At 40.3% G+C, this 17,772-nt stretch overlaps 1 protein-coding gene across 1 annotated transcript; it reads right to left on the bottom strand.

Moving 5' to 3' along the window:
* Window positions 1-9,538: 9,538 nt before the first annotated feature.
* On the bottom strand, window positions 9,539-16,489 carry FAM200C (family with sequence similarity 200 member C). The gene is made up of 2 exons (XM_008015197.3): window positions 16,051-16,489; window positions 9,539-11,933 (listed from the first exon to the last, which is right to left on the bottom strand). The coding sequence occupies exon 2, from the start codon at window positions 11,882-11,884 to the stop codon at window positions 10,103-10,105; it is 1,782 nt and encodes a 593-aa protein (XP_008013388.3). The 5' UTR covers window positions 11,885-11,933; window positions 16,051-16,489; the 3' UTR covers window positions 9,539-10,102.
* Between the last annotated feature and the right edge of the window lie 1,283 nt (window positions 16,490-17,772).

The following is a 17,772-nucleotide window of genomic DNA, read 5'->3' as shown; positions in this document are numbered from 1 at the left end:
AACCCTGTCTCTACTAAAAATACAAAAATTATCCAGGTGTGGTGGCAGGCACCTGTAATCCCAGCTACTCGGGAGGCTGAGGCAGGAGAATAGCATGAACCAGGAGGTGGAGGTTGCAGTGAGCCGAGATCTCGCCATCACACTCCAGCCTGTACAACAAGAGCAAAACTATGTCCCCCCCAGCCAAAAAAAAAAAAAAAGAAGGAATATGTTATAGTATTCAATAATTCAATAATACAGTAGGGAGACTATAGTTAACAGTAATTTATTGTATACTTCAAAATAGCTAGAAAAATTGTAATGTTCCCAACACAAAGAAAAACGTTTGAGGTGATGAATATTACAATACCAATTTGATCATTACACATTGTATACATGTATAAAACTATCACATGTACACCCCAAATATGTATAACTCTCAAATATCAATTTAAAAAAAGAAAAAAAAAGATGACATACTTTGTGGGTATCAGATGGCCTCTTTTCCCAGCCTTCCCAATGACTACCCAATGGGTCCAAGTACAAGAGAGGCCATGCTGGCAAGGATAGAGACTTACATTTAGGCTCAACGACATGGACTTCCCCTCACCAAGTTTGATACGCTGAGTGCCTGACCTGCCAACAGCAGGGACCACCACTGAGCACCTAACATAGGTACTTGGTGGCAGGTTGATTACAGTGGGCACTTTCTATTTACTGTCACTAGAAAACATATATATTCTGGATATGACTTTGCCTTTATTATCTCTGCCAGCCTCATTAACTGGTATCATGCACCACATTACTTCTTATCAAAGATTAGCAAAGGGGTATGTATTAGTCTGCTTGGGCTGCCACAACAAAATGCCACAGACTAGGTGAATTAAACAACATAAATGTATTCTTTACAGTGGAAGGTGTGAAGTCCAAGATCAAGGTACTGGCAAGGTAGGTTTCATTCTAAGGACTCTTCTCTTGGCTTTGTGGGCAGCTGCTGTCTTGCACAAACCTCTTGGTATCTCTTCTTATCTTCTTATAAGGGCACTAATCTCACTGGACCAGGGTCCTGCCCTCATGACCTCACCTAACCCTAACGACCTCCCAAAGGCCCCATCTCCAAATACTGTCATATTGATGGGGGGTTAGGCCTTCAACATATGAATTTGGAGGGGAAACATTCAGTCCTTAACAGAATGTGGCAATAGACTGATGCCCACGGAATTTATTGGTTTTATCATGTACTTCACCACCCAGAAGCATCTGCTTTGTTAGAATGATAGAATGATTTACTTAAGACTCAGTTACTTGCAACTGAGAGAAAATAACCTAAAAGGATTAAGTTCTATTTCACAGGATGCAGTATGTGCTTTGAATAGATAACCAAAGATAGGTAACCCTAACTTCCAAGGTCAAAATACGAGCCCAGAAATCAAGAAGTGAACATGAGAGTGGCTCATTTCACTATTGCACCTAATAATCCACTCAGAATTTGTGCTTCCCATTGCTGCATCTGTGAACTCTGTTATTTTGGAAGTCTTGTTTCCCAAGAGAGGAATGCTTCCACCAGGGGACATAACAGTGGTTCTACTGAATTGTAAGTTGAGACTGTCACTGCTCATTTTGGGGTTGTGCTGTGAGGATGAATTCCAGTGGGCCTGAAATTGGCCTCAGCTGTTTGCATAGCACCAAATCCTGGTCAAGGCATAATATATCCTGATTAATAATGTTGTTTTGTAACCTTATGTATGAACAGTTTCAGGGTAGTTTGTACCAGTTTGTCAACATTGTTTATTGTAATAGTGAGATGAATGATTTATACCTAGAGACCTCTGCCCCTCCCCCTGTTCTCCTTCCTCCAAAGGACACAAAAACTTGGTTGCTGGGGCTGGTTGTGTGCCAGAAATATGATTGTGTGAACAGCAGTGTGTAAGAAACCCCAGCTGAGGCTCCATTTTGAGCCCTCTGGTTCTGAGGTGTTCCATGCTCATACTGTTGGTCAGATCCAAGAGTGTGTCCCTATTGCCCTCTATTAGTTTCCTATTGCTGCTCTAACACTTTACCACAAAATCAGTAGCTCAAAATGACATAAATTTATTATCCTACATTCTATAGGTCAGAAGTCCAAAATCAGTCTTATGAACTAAGGTAAAGTTGTCAGTCAACAGGCTGACAACTCCAATTCCTTCTGGAGATTCAAGTGGAGGATCTGTTGTTACCTTTTCCAAATTCTAGAGGCTGCCTGTATTCCTTGGCTGGTGGCCCCTTCTTCCATCTTCAAAGCTGGCAGAGTAGCATTTTCAAAACTCTTACTCCCTGACCTTTGCATTTATCCTCACATCTCCTTCTTTGACTCTCCTGCCTCCTTATGAGAGGGACCCTTGTGACTACAATGGGCCCACTGGATAATCCAGGACAATCTTCCTATCTCGAGATATTTCACTTAATCACATTTGTGAAGTTCTTTTTTGCCATGTAAAGTTACATATGCACAGGTTTCAGGGATAAGTATGCAGACACCTTTGAAGGACCATTTTTCTGCCTACCACAGGCCCTGATACTTAGTGCTCAAAATTGTCCTCTCCAGATCTCTTCTTATGAGGCAGCCTTTGGGTATGATGCATATCTGTACTTTAATGCTGATACTATACTATGTCCTTTTGCTGTAATAAATTATAGATTTGTCATTTTGGGTCCCATTATCTGGCAAATGAATTCTGTCCATCACCATTAGTACTGGGCTCATGTCTCTGAACCAATAGGCAAAGAATGGGAATATTTTACTGGCTAGGGCAAGCAATAACGATTACCAAGGAGAAATTGGGTTGCTGCTACACAATGGCAGCAAGAAAGACTATGTCTGGGACACCAGTGGATGCTCTGAGTACACCTCTTAAAGCTTCCATGTCCAATAACAAATGTTAATAAAAAGTAATCTTCTTTTTATTGCCTACTTGCCCTAGTTAGAACCTCCAAGTACAATGTTAAATAAAAGTGGTGGCTGGGAGCAGTGGCTCACATCTGTTATACTAGCACTCTGGGAGGCCGAGGCAGGCAGAATGCTTGAGCTCAGGAGTTTGAGATCAGCCTGGGTAACATGGTAAAATCCCATCTCTACAAACAACACAAAAAATTAGCCTGCCATGGTGGCGTGTGCTTGTGATTACAGCTACTCATGAGGCTGAGGCAGGCAAGAGGATCGTTTGAGCCTGGGAGGCAGAGGCTACAGTGAGCCATGATTGTGCCACTGCACTCTAGCCTGAGCAACAGAGTGAGGTCTTGTCTCAAAAAAAACAAACAAGTGTGTGAGAGTAGACAGTTTTGACTTTTCCCGACCTTATGGGGAAGGCTTTTTTTCACCACTAAGTATGTTAGTTGTGGGTTTTTCATATTTTCATAAATGCTCACCAAGTTGAGGATGTTTCTATTTCTAGTGTTTTTTTTTTTCTTTTTTTAATTAAAGGATATTGGATTTGTTAAGTGTTTTTTTTTTTCTTCTATGTCTGCTGAAATGATCATGTGGTTTCTTTTACTCTATTAGTTTGATGTATCGTACTGGTTGACTTTCACATTGAACCAACCTTGCATTCTTGGAATAAATCTCACTTGGTCATAATGCAATTTTTGTTATACGTTGCTGGATTGAGTTTGTAGTATTTTATGGAGGATTTTTATAAGCATATTCATAAGGAATACTGGTCTGTAGTTTTCTTGTGATGTTATTTGTCTGGTCTGATATCATGGAATGAGGTAAGTGTTCCTTCCTTTTCATTTTTTTGGAAGAATTTGTGAAGGATTGGTGTTATTTTAATATTTGGTAGAATTAATCAGATGACAGTGAAACCATCTGGTCCTGAGCCTTTCTCTGATTCCTTGGATTGTTTTGGATTACTGACCCAATCTTTTCACTTGTTATGGGTCTATTCAGGTTTTCTAGTTTTTCCTGAGTCAGTTTTGGGAGTTTGTGCCTTTCTATTAATTTTTCCATTTCATCTAGGTTATCCAATTTGTTGGTATGCAGTTGTTCATATTTCCTTCTTTGATTCTGTAAGGTTGTTAGTAATGTCCCCTCTTTCATTCCTGTTTTTTCTAGGTCTAACTTAAGGTTTGTCAATTTTGTTAATATTTTCAAAAGACCAACTGTTGGCCGGGCGCGGTGGCTCAAGCCTGTAATCCCAGCACTTTGGGAGGCCGAGACAGGCGGATCACGAGGTCAGGAGATCAAGACCATCCTGGCTAACACGGTGAAACCCCGTCTCTACTAAAAATACAAAAAACTAGCCAGGCGAGGTGGCGGGCGCCTGTAGTCCCAGTCACTCCGGAGGCTGAGGCAGGAGAATGGCGTAAACCCGGGAGGCGGAGCTTGCAGTGAGCTGAGATCCGGCCACTGCAGTCCAGCCCGGGCTACAGAGCAAGACTCCGTCTCAAAAAAAAAAAAAAAAAAAAAAAAAAAAAAGACCAACTGTTGATTTCTATGATTTTCTCTATTGTTGGTCAGTTTCATTTATTTCCACTTTAATCTTTATTATTTCCTTCCTTCTGCTTGCTTTGGGTTTAGTTTGCTCTTATTTCTCTAGTTTCTTTAGGTGGAAGTTTAGGTTATTGACTTTTTTTTTTTTTTGAGATAGAGTCTTGCCCTGTCCCGTAGGCTGGAGTAAAATGGTATGATCTCGGCTCACTGCAACCTCTGCCTCCTGGGTTCAAATGATTCTCCTGCCTCAGCCTCCCAAGTAGCTGGGATTACAGGTGCCCACCACCACGCGCCAGTTAATTTTTTAATTTTTAGTAGAGACGGGTTTTCACCATGTTGGCCAGGCTGGTCTCAAACTCCTGACCTTGTGATCCACCTGCCTCGGCCTCCAAAGTGTTGGGATTACAAGCGTGAGCCACCATGCTCAGCTGACTTTTCTTTTTAATGTAAGCATTTACAGCTTACATTTGTTCTCTGCTAGAACAAAGCAGGCAGAAGGCGGAATAGCTTTTGCTTGCTGGGTCTCCTGTCTTCCTTCTTTTTCCCATGCTGGATGCATCCTCCTGCTCCTTCCGCCCTTGGACATCAGACTCCAGCTTCTTCAGCCTTTGGACTCTTGGATTTACACCAGTGGATTGCCAGGGGCTATAGGGCCTTTGGCCACAGACTGAAGGCTGCATTGTTGGCTTCCCTAGTTTTGAGGCTTTCAGACGGAATCCCTACTGGCTTCTCTCATCCTCAGCTTGCAGATGGCCTATCGTGGGACTTCGCCTTGTGCATCATGTGAGCCAGTTCTAATAAAATCCCTTTCACATATACATATATCCTATTCGTTCTGTCCCTCTGGAGAACCCTAATACAGGTAGCAAAACTGACCACTGGAAGTCCAGACACATCCTATTAGTTTAGCATGTATAGCATCTTTCCCATTAATTCCAGCAAAAGTACTAGAGCTAACTAATTAGCCAGGAGGGGGTAATATGGACTGATAGTGGGGGGGAAAACAGTTCCTCAAGAAAAATCAGGGTGTTATTATTAAAAGAAGGAAGTGAATGAATCAATGGTGAGCCGGTCAAAACAAGATGATCAGACTGTCAGATCTCTTGATTCCTATATGCCAAGAACTACAAAGTTTATACAGCTAGTAAGTAGCTGAGACAGGACTCAATCCATTGCTGAATTATAATAAGATTTACAGCAAATTTGTAAAACAAAAGTAAAATAACCTGAGGTCTCTCTTTATTCTTAGAAGTATAAATTACAACAATAACCTTACACTGCCCCTCAAATTAAGGTAGACTTTGAAAGCTTCAAATCTGATGTTTCTAAATGCCTGGTAGATATTAAAGCCATACTCATAGTATTTGATATAATTTAGTGCTAAAAAACAAAAACAAAAACAAAAACAAAAAAACCCTGTATACTATACTATAAATATCCAGGTTTTTTTTTTGGATACAGGGTCTCACTGTATTGCCCAGGCTGGAGTGCAGTGGCATAATCACAGCTCACTGCAGCCTCCACCTCCTGGGCTCAAGTGATCTTCCCAGTTCAACCTCCCAAGTAGCTAGGACTATGAGGCTGGTCTCTAACTCCTGAGCTTGAGCATTCTGCCCCCCCTTGGCCTCCCAGAGTGCTGGTATAACAGATGTGAGCCACTGCTCCCAGCCACCACTTTTATTTAACATTGTACTTGGAAGTTCTAACCAGGGCAATTAGGCAATAAAAAGAATTACTTTTCTGGGGAGTGCATGCCACCACACCGAGCTAATTTTTGCAGAGAAAGAGTGTCACTTTGTTGGCCAGGCTGGTCTCGAGCTCCTGGGCTCCAGTGATCCTCCTGTCATGACCTCTCAAAGTGCCAGGATTACAGCTGTAAGCCACTGTGCCCAGTCTTCTTCTTTTTTTTCAGACAAGGTCTCACTCTGTCACCCAGGTTGGAGTGCAATGGCACCATCATGAACTATTTCAGCCTCAACCTTTTGGCCTCAATGAAACCTCCTGTCTCCGTCTCTTGAGTAGCTGGGACTACAGGTACACGCTACCATGCCCAGCTAATTTTATTTTTTGTAGAGACGGGGTCTTGATATGTTGCTCAGGCTAGTCTTGAACTCCTGGCCCCAACAGCCTTCCTGCCTCAGCTTCCCAAAGTGCTGGGATTAGAGATGTGAGCCACTGCACCAGGCCTCAGAGCCTATTTTTAAAAATTGAGGCTGGGTGCAGTGGCTCACGCCTGCAATCCCAGCATTTTGGGAGGCCAAGGCAGGTGGATCACTTGAGGTCAGGAGTTCGAGACTAGCCTGGTCAACATGATGAAACCCTATCTCTATTAAAAATACAAAAATTAGCCAGATGTGGTGGTGGCCATCTGTAATCCCAGCTACTTGGGAGGCTGAGACAGGAGAATCTCTTGAACCTGGGAGTGGAGGTTGCAGTGAGCTGAGATCATGATCACACCACTGCAGTCCAGCCTGGGTGACAAAGTGAGACTCCATCTCAAAACAAAACAAAACAAAACAAAATTGAGATATAATTCAGGTATCATCAAGTTCACTCTTTAAAAGCGTAAGTCAGCCGGGCGCGGTGGCTCACGCCTGTAATCCCAGCACTTTGGGAGACAGAGGTGGGTGGATCACAAGATCAGGAGATAGAGATCATCCTGGCTATCACGGTAAAACCCTGTCTCTACTAAAAACATAAAAAAATTAGCCGGGCGTGGCGGCGGGCGCCTGTAGTTCTAGCTACTCAGGAGGCTGAGGCAGGAGAATGGCGTGAACCCAGGAGGCGGAGCTTGCAGCCAGTGGAGATTGCCACTGCACTCCAGCCTGGGAGACAGAGCAAGACTCCGCCTCAAAAAAAAAAAAAAAAAAAAAAAAAAAGTGTAAGTCTATTTGGTTTTGCTTTAAATTGGCTCATGCCTGAAAATGCTTACCTATTATTTACTAACTTTAAGCAGCTTTTGGTGACTTAGACAGTGAGGATGTCAAAAATCCACATGCTTGTATTACAGAAAAAGTCATCAATATTTTCTCTTTCACACCTGTGTTTTCCAGTGATTTCTTGCAGTCTCGTGATTACTGGCTCCAACAGAGTTCTGCCTGCCAATTTTGAGTCCACAGAGGCTCAGATGGGGAATTTTAAATTTGAGCCACTAGTACCTTTTCTAGAGATGTTTAAAATCAGCTATTTGGCAAAATCTGTAATGAAAGTTGCTTTCATTCAAACCTACACAGAGAGTGACATCTGCTGGTCATGAAGATTGTTATTTTATTTTTTATTCCTTTTCAAAGTTTATCAATGACCCTAAAATAAAACATAAGAAAAGTAATTATCTCTTCTTTGAGAAAAAAGAAACCAACACATGACTAAAAATTCCAATATATGTACCATTGTGAGACATTTTTAAACTTAAAAAAAATGGAAATTCCTTCATTTTAGAAAACACTGCAGTTCTTTCATTTGATCAAGAGAAAATAAATTGTTGTGGAATTTGGAAATGAATAAAAGTCCTAGTTAGCCATTTCCTTAAAAATGTCCTTTGAGTTTTTGTTTCAGAGCAGCAATAACTAATTTAGTCTAAGACCTAATGAAAGACTGGCTATCAAAGGTCATTTCATCCTGGTCCTTCTATTATACTGTTAAATCCTAGGTTTCATACATGCCCATGTCCCTATTCCTACTTCCTAACTTTAGGATTGCATACAGATTAAACTTTATATACACACATCTAGATTTTTTTTTTGAGGAGTCTCACTCTGTCACCTAGGCTGGGGTGCAGTGGCACAATCTCGGCTCACTGTAACCTCTGTCTCTTGGGTTCAAGCAATTCTCCTGTCTCAGCCTCCTGAGTAGCTGGGATTACAGGCGCATGCCACCATGCCTGGCTAATTTTTGTATTTTTAGTAGAGATGAGGTTTCACCATGTTAGCCAGGCTGGTTTCGAATTCCTGACCTAGTGATCTGCCCGCCTTGGCCTCCCAAAGTGTTGGGATTACAGGTGTGAGCCACCACGGTTGGCCTACATATCTAGATTTCCATATTAGCTTTGGAAATTTTTCCCACTGTCTTTGAGGTTAGATTGTAATAGGAAAATTAGGACCTATATTCTGTTACTACATTTTTAAGTGAAAAAAGGCATGTATTTATAACTACTGATAAAATATAAACTTTGATCTGTGTACTAATGTGGCATCTAAATTTGGTAGTCAGGTTCCATTTTCCTTCAGGTTTATTTTTTATTTTTCAGTATTATAAAAATGCTGTGATTAGCCACCTTGTAAGTAAAACTTTGGGACATTCCTGATTCTTTCCATATGATAAATTTATAAAGGAAAAAATCTTAATCAAAGAGCTATAAATAACCAACGAAGAGCCTAACATTAGTGTAATAATAATAAAAAATTGAGGGGAGTAGAAGAGATGGATACTTTATAAATTCAATCCTTACTTATTATCTAGGGGAGTCAATATATAACTTTTAAAGCTGATATAACTGCTGTATCTTATGGTATGAACATACTACTTAAGAGATGTGGGTAGAACTACAAGAAATTACAGAAGAAATGGGTAACTGGGCAGGAAGGGGACTGTGGCTTTTCCTTATAGGACTCTCTATATCATTTTTTTCCCAGCCTTCAGCATGCAGTACTTTGATAAAACATTAATGTTTAAAAAATACATGAAAATGTATTTAAATTAAAAAATATTTTGCCAAATTATCATCCAGAAAAGTGTGCTAAGTTAGATTCCCATGGGGAATTTTGTGATGGTCTTGAATTACTCCATTAATTTCATGTCAATTTATTTATGATTTATACTCTGACATTTTGAACTTAGAAAAATACATATAAGATGTAATATAAGTGACAAAATTAGGGTAAAGGAAAAATAAGTGTAGGAAAAATTGAAACCAGAGGACACAAGAATCCAAGAATCCATCAGAACAGTCTGGAAAGCTGGTTACGAATGAGGATCCTTGACCTTATCAAAGACCCTGCTAATCAGAATCTCTAGGGTAAGGCTCAGCAATCTCCTTTTCAGCAGCCTTGATAACTTGGAGTTCTGAAGTAATTTAAAGATGACAAACAGTGATTAATATATTAGGCTATTTATTAATATGATATCCATAGCATAGGAGCTAGGGGAATGGACATTGTGAGACTAACTCCAAAGAGCATATTTAAAAATAAGTCTTATATAAGCCAGATCATTCCTTTTCTCATTGTATTTCATAATCCTCTTCTGATTTCATTAACCTCTCCATAACAAAGATGGGTGAACTCAATCTGTCATTTTGCCTTTTTGACTTCTGGGATATCTTCTCTTTTCTCCTGGCTCAATTCCTAGCCTACTGCACCATTTATCTGGATATTCTAGTGCTTAGGTATCTTTTTTACATACCACATGAACAGAATAAACAGATACTCAGAATTAGGAAAATCTCATGATAGCAACTAGGCAGTAGTACTTAATCTTTTCTGCTGTTTGTGTTTTTATTCTCAAAACACATTTTCACATGCCTCATTCAAAGTTAAAGTTGTTAAGTTTTTTAGATATAGAATTCAGTATATCATAAATATGAAAAAGAAACAGAATTACAGCTTAATTTTACAATGATATTAAGATTAAAATTATACATTAAAAAAGTATATCAGCTTACAGTGACTTCTGTAGCTGTAGCTTTTGTTCAATGATGTCTGAGAAACGAGGAACTTTTTTTGAAATAGCCACACGGATATCATCACTCAGATTAAAGCAGCTTCTGGACTTTGTTTTGAAATGTAAAAGTGATGAAAATCCCAGCTCACAAAGGTATGTAGTTGCAAATGGCATAAGGATTTCTAGAGCTGTCTTTGCCAGGTTTGGAAACACTGTGAATTGGGCACACCAGAAATCCTCAAGCTTCATTGTCTCAAATTCCATTAGGATTTGGCCACTAGCTCGTAATTCAGCAAGATCATTTTTCATTAAATAACTATCATCAACAAAATCGATATTAAAAAGAAATGGATCCAATATCCATTTACTTGCCTCATTAAGATCTCCAACGGAAAAATATCCATGGAAGAAGTTGCTCAATTGTTGCAGATGCAATGTTATTTCAGCTGCAATGAATATTCCTTCATTATCTGAAACAATTATTTCTTCAAGAAAAGGAAAATTGGTAAAATTTCTTTTCTCAATTCGTTTTTGCCAAAACGGAAACTTCCTAACAAAAGCAGATAACTTTTCTCTAGCTGATACTGTGTTCATCCCAGTCCTCTGCATAGATGCACTGAGTTCATTTAAGTGTTTGAATAAATCTGCAAGGTATGCTAGGTGAATTTTAAACTCTTTATTTTCAAAGCCATCAACTAAATTACTGCTTTTGTGGTGAAGAAACTGATTTATTTCTTCATACATTTCAAAAATGTGAGTAAGTATTTGGCCTCGGGAAAGCCACCTCATTTCAGTATGGAAAAGGAGGACACTATATTCTATACCAATTTCTTCAAAGAAAGCCTGAAATAGGCGATGATTTGGAGCTCTCCCTTTGATGAAATTTATTACCCTCACCACAGTAAACAGAGCATCCTTCAGTTTTGTAGGCAATGTCTTTATGACAAGTGCATGAGGATTCAATAAACAATGTGTGATTACGATATGAGGTATCTCTTTTTTCACATAGGCAACAAACTCGGAATTTTCTCCTAGCATAGAGGAGGCACCATCAGTACAAACAGAGCCACATACATCAAGTGCTATCTTATGCTTCAGAAAGAAGTCTCTGAAGAGATTGAACACATCTATTCCTTTCATGGATAGCTGCAATGGTTCACAGAAGAGAAATTCTTCTATGATCTCTCTCTCTTTTATATATCGCACAAATGCCATTAGCTGACCACAGTCATCCATGTCAGTTGTCTCAGCAAGCTGAATACCCACTTTAAGAGGACTGGCTTTGATATCTTCTAGAACTTGCTGTAAGATATCTTGGCTCATTTCATCAATTCTAGAATGGATCACGTCATCTGATAAGGGTACCTGCTGAAGCTTCTTTTGTGCATCTGGTCCCAAAACTATTTGTGCTATTTCCAGTGCACAAGGTTTCACTAACTTTTCAGCTACTGTATGAGGATTCTTCTCCTTGGCACATAAATACGCAAATTGATATGATGCTTGTAATAAAGTATCCTCATGAGATGCAACTCCAAATGCTTTCAAGGTTTCACTCTGATCAGATGGTGTTGGCATATGCTTCAGGCTATTGAGATCATGCCCAGCTACACCACCATGCTGTCTGTTAAAATGGTCTGACAGTTTTGATGGTCTGAGGTCAGCATTTGAAAATACTGAGTTACACAACACACACTGTGGGCGCTGAGTGCCATCAACTTCCGTTGTACAGGTGAACCAGTAGCGAACATAGTCATCATCCCATTTGCGTTTCTTCGACATGGCACACAAAAATTCTCAGGCAGTATTCCAGAGATGCCACAGAATTTTGCTTTGGGAGTAAAATATAACCCACACATTAAAAACCAGTGGCTAACTGAATTAAAACAAAGCCACATCACATGCTATATTGTCATCACATACTATTTTGTATATGTTAAGATACAGCCTGCAGCATGTCAATTCAAAGTAAGCCATGACAGGATATAGTTTAACTTAAAGCTAGCAACTCATAGCTAATGCCCTGGAATAAATGATTTGCCAGTAAGTTATATATGGAAGATTTGAGCTTAGACAAGTTATGCATACCTGTAAGTCCTTTATTGGTGAATTACAGTTATGGCTTAACTTGTTTTCAATAATGTATGTTACAAACATATCTAGCACATTTTGTATCCCTAGAAAGGGCATCTTACTACCACCACCTTCTTCCATTCAGCCCCAAAGATATATGCATACCCTCAGTTAAGAATCACTGAATAAAGGAGCAATTCACTAAATAAGGAAGGGGGGATGATGACATGGAGGTTAAAAAAATTATATAAATTTATGGGATAGAAGCACAATTTTGTTATATGCATAGATTGTATAGTGGCGATGTGAGGATTTTTAGGGTATCCATCACCCAAATAACATACATTGTACTCACGATTTCTCATCTACTCCCTCCCACCCCACCCTTCCTCTCCTCTATCCATCACTCCATTATCTGTTCATGTGTACACATTATTTAGCTACCATTTATGAGAACATGGTAGTTCTTTTTAATAGTTAAGGATTAAATAGGTCCGTAATACTATTTGAACCTTGAGCAGTTTTGAGTCCAACTTAGGCACAGAATTTCAAATCGGTCTTTAAGTGTGATTAAGCCACCCTTGATGCAAAAGTAGGCTACAAATTGGCTCAGAGTTTCCTTACTGCTAAGTGTAACACACTATTGGTCCATGATTCATACTCTCCACATAAAAAAGCAAAATGGCTGGGCATGGTAGCTCATGCGTGTAATCCCAGCACTTTAGGAGGCTGAGGGGGGTGGACTGCCTGAGCTCAGGAGTTTGAGACCAGCCTGGGCAATATGGTGAAACCCCATCTCTACTAAAAATACAAAAAATTAGCTGGGCATGGTGGCATATGCCTGTAGTCCCAGCTACCAAGCCAAGATCATGCCACTGCACTCCAGCCTGGGCGACAGAGCAAGTCTCTGTCCAAAAAAAAAAAAAAAAAAGAAAAAGAAAAGCGAACAACTTGTTCAGGGGAAACACAACTATTCTTACCGAGACTTCAGCAAAATCCCTCTCATATGAGAACACCCTTAAGTACAATAAGGAATTTCATGATGCTTTTCCACCTAAATACCTCTAAGTGAAGGCAGTCATGAACACACACACACACACACACACACACACACACACACACACAGACACACACAGCAGCATTCCTAAGGTTTGGTTTAACCCAAAGACAGGATGTAGAAGGCCCTACCCATAGAGATTCTGATTCTCTAGCTATGGAGTGGGGGCCTAGAATCTGTATTCTAAATAAGTATTTTAGATAATTCTTATAAATAGTAACTAGAACAGTCATCTGTGACAAGAGATACCATATCATCACAATCACTGGGAAACTCTTTGAAAATATACATGTCCCTGCACTACCTTAGAACTAATACATCATCTTCTCCAGAAGCAGAACAAAAGAACATGGGGAAATAATGTTGTTCAGGCAATCCTGAAACACATCCTGGTTAGGTAATCAGATTTAGGGGAATGAAAACATATCCTTCACACCAATCCTTAGCTAACAAATATTCTAGGTTTCTAAGTGAATGGTCCCAATGCTTGAATAGATATTTAAATTTTCTACGTTTTCTGAGCTGATGACATTCTCCTATGAAAGTTGAAACCTAAAATGAAAACCATGTCTTTTCTCTTTCTGTCTCTTTAGCAATGAGTAAAGGCATAATCCACAGGTAGGCTCAAACAGACCTTAGAAAACATTCTATCTCCAAGATAAATAAGTGATCCCCAAAGTTTCCGAAGTTCTGTACCAGAGAATGTGGCTGAAATAAAGTAACAGGTATACATTTAAATCTGAATGCCCACTTTGGCCATTAAAAGAAAAATCACAAGCCAAGAATATCTACTTAAAGCATTAGCTTTCAAGTGGATCTACCAAGATGAACTAGTTGTAAAGTGTACTCCAATAAAATAAGTTGATCTGTTACACGGTTGTTATGAGCCTGTTAAACTGGAGGATGTCTGCCAATCAAAAAAGACAATCCGAAGTTTAAAGTGCTGATCTTAAGCCTTCATTTGTCAAGTAATGAGACTACATGACTACTTTTGCTTAGAACCACTTCTAATTAATGACAATAAAATTATGACATTACCATAAAATGCTTATTTTTCTGTATTCTATTAATGTATATTTATCATGTAATATTTGGGGAGGCAGAGGGAATAAAGGAAAATGTTTTTAGTCACATTAGAAATCTTTACAAGAGGGGCCTGGCGTGGTGGCTCATGCCTTTAATCCCAGCATTTTGGGAGGCCAAGGTGCGTGGATCGCTTGAGATCAGGAGTTCCAGACCAGCCTGGCCAACACAGTGAAACTCTGCCTCTAATAAAAATACAAAAATTAGCTGGGTGTGGTGGCGCATGCCTGTAATCCCAGCTACTCGGGAGGCTGAGGCAGGAGAACTGCTTGAACCCAGGGGGCAGAGGTTGCAGTGAGCGCACTCCAGCTTAGGAGAGCCAGACTCTGTCTCAAGAAAAGGCTGGGCATGGTGGCTCATGTCCATAATCCCAGCACTTTGGGAGGCTGAGGAGGGCGGATCACCTGATGTCAGGAGCTCAAGACTGGCCTGGCCAACTTGGCGAAAACTCGTCTCTACGAAAAATACAAAAATTAGCTGTGCATGGTGGTGGGTGCCTGTAATCCCAGCTACTGGAGAGGCTGATGCAGGAGAATCGCTTGATCTGGGAGGCAGAGGTTGCAGTGTGCTGAGATGACACCACTGCACTCTCCAGACTGGGTGAGAGTGAGACTCTGTCTCAAAAACAAAACAGAACAAACCAGAAATCATTACAAGATCTGTTAAGAGTCCATTTCCTATCCACCTTGACTATGTCTCTCAAGTATATTTTAATTTAAAATTTATCTGTTTTGAACAAAAGTTTTAGGAAAATCAATTTATGGTATTCTTCTCCATCCTCCTGATAAAGGGAGAATAAGTGGCAAGAATTTTCCAGAGCCTCAAAGATGAACTTACTGCCCAAGAGGCTTGTTTTAGAACCTCACAATTTGCACTTGCGCTTTTTGTGCTATTTAGGAATTACAATATCCTAAAAAATGTAAACATTAAAAAGCATCATCATCATAACAGGCATGATAATGGTATTGTGGTTGTGTTTTTAAAAAGTCCTCATGTGTTCGACACAATTATTTACAAGTGAAATATGATGTCTGGGATTCCTTTGAAATACTATACTTCAGCACACTCACAAACATGCACAAAGCGGGGTGGAGATAAAATAAATGACTGGCCTTAAGTTGGTAACTCTTGAAGCTGGATGATGGGTACACATCATTACACCATTCGATTTTTATGTATTTCGGAAACTTTCCAAAATAAAAAAAGCATTATCTTAAGATAGATAGATATCACTCATTTTAAGAATGATTCTTTTGAGAGATTATCTTCAGATGCTTAATGAAAGATCTGATATAACAAAGTAAAATGTTTTGGCACGTTTATGAAGGGTAGATATGAAAAAGTATTACAATTGAGAAAAATCAGTTAAAAGTGAACACTCACAAAACATTTAGGGAATGCTTATATATATATATACACACACACATATATATATATTCATTCCAGCAGTGAAAACACCAAAGTGCAGTTGTAAACCTGAAACTCCAAACCAAATACAATTCAACTTCTATCCAGCCACTGAGTATGCAAGATCATGGTAGGCGCAGCTGTTTGGGGAGGCAGAGCATTTAAGCATTACATTTTGCAGTTAAAATTAATAGCCAGGAGAAAGGGGGCAGGAACTTGGTGGCTGGGCAGACGCTCCAGGGGCAAACGCCTGGGATCGTGGCTTTGTCACTTACAGGCTGGGACCTTTCCAAGCCTCAGTTCCTCCAGAGGGGATAACAGTACCTACCTTACAGGGTTGTTGGGAGGTTTAATTATAAGAATGCATGTAAATAATAAGCAGCTCTTAACTGATAGGACCTGATGGTGTTACTGTTAAGGACGGAGATTTTTACAGCCTCCAGGGTGAGACAACGCCAACGGCTAGGAAAAAAAAAAGAAAAAGACTCAGCGCTGTCTCCGACCGCCTGTCTCCGAGCCTGAGGCGCAGGCCCATGGGATGCTCGCGCTTCTTTTAGGCGCCTGTTTCAGGCTCCAGTTCCGCTCTCCGCTCAGCCTAGGGTCCAGCCTCTGGCCGTCAGAACCAGTAGAGACGGCGGTTCCTCAGGTCTGACCCCCGAGCAGGAATCTGCGGTGCGCCTGGAGAGACGAGCATCCGCAACAACCTCCGCCTTAGCCAGGCCCGAGTTCCATCCGGGTTCTCCAGGGTGCTTCCCGCCCGTAAACTGGGCGAGGCGTCTCCCACACGCAGGCGCAGTAGCAAAGGGCTGTGGGATGGGCTGGCGGGTTTGAGTACTGAGCATGCGCGCTGGCCCTCCCCCTTTCTTTGAGGTTGTGTACGTGGAACACAAAATCGTTTGTTTATTATGTCTGCCAGAGAGGATGAACCGTACAATTTCAGGAATGGAAGGGGCTACAAACTACACATAGTTCTTTTTAACATGCAGAGCACTGAAACTTTTATATTGTATTGGGCTTTGAGCTTGGAGATGATAAAACGCTTGATAATTACCATGTTCCATGTGGAATAAATGAGAGAAAAAGAGAAGGAAGCTCATTGTAATCTCAGATTAGACATTTCAGCAGTGGAGGATGAGCTTTCATAGCTTGTGTACTGTTGTCCATGCAGGGTGATCCCCCCCGCCTTTCCTTAAGTGGGAACATGGGGATGAATTTCCTTATCATCATCCATCTCAGAGGAAAGATTTTTATTTAAAATTCTTTCAACAACATGATTTCAAAGAAATAAACCCATATTAGAGAGGTTTTAGGGAAAAATCCCAAGTAGAAACTAGGAAACGTTGTTGAAAGAAGTAAACCGGAATATAGCCCTTTCCTGTTTGGGGGTCTTTCCAGAATTCTTATAAACTTAAATGAGTTTACTCATTTTTGTACAATATTGTTAGAAGCATTCTATAAGGCTAGTGTGCGTGAGGAGTGGTGGGGCGTCAAAGAACGTAGGCCAGATACATCATTTTCAGGTGCTGAGTGTGAGCCTGGTAAATATTGAGGGGCTGCTTAAGTTTTTGTGGATGCAAGAAACTCCTAAAGACCAGCCTTGTTGGTCAAGAAACTAGGGCCTTAAATACTAGAGAAGGGGGTAGGCTTCAGAATCCGAGACAGCTAGCTTCATGTCCTGACTCCAATACTTACAACGGTTAGGATTTGTGCAGATTACTTGGAGTTAATTCCATGTGCTTTTTGTAAAATTGATAGATCATCCATTACCCCATGAAGTTCTTTTGACGAAGGAGGTAACATTATGACAATTACAGTACATAATTCTTGAAAAGGCAGCTATTGAGATAATAAAATCAAAGCTCAATCTGAATAATGTCCTAGGCATTACGATTCTGAGACAGGATCTCATTCTGTTGCCCAGGCTGGAGTGCAGTGGTGCAATCTCTGCTCATTGCAACCTCCACCTCCCGGGTTCAAGCAATTCTCATGCCTCAGCCTCCTGAGTAGCTGGGATTATAGGTGTGTGCCACCATGCCCAACTAATTTTTGT

Source organism: Chlorocebus sabaeus, chromosome 23 (genome assembly GCF_047675955.1).
Source record: "Chlorocebus sabaeus isolate Y175 chromosome 23, mChlSab1.0.hap1, whole genome shotgun sequence".
In the NCBI taxonomy this organism is placed as follows: domain Eukaryota; kingdom Metazoa; phylum Chordata; class Mammalia; order Primates; family Cercopithecidae; genus Chlorocebus; species Chlorocebus sabaeus.
This window is presented reverse-complemented; position numbering and strand designations above follow the sequence as displayed.

What these genes read in the sequence shown, in the direction of transcription:
- FAM200C (XM_008015197.3), bottom strand. Translation starts at nt 11,884, where the DNA reads ATGTCGAAGAAACGCAAATGGGATGATGACTATGTTCGCTACTGGTTC.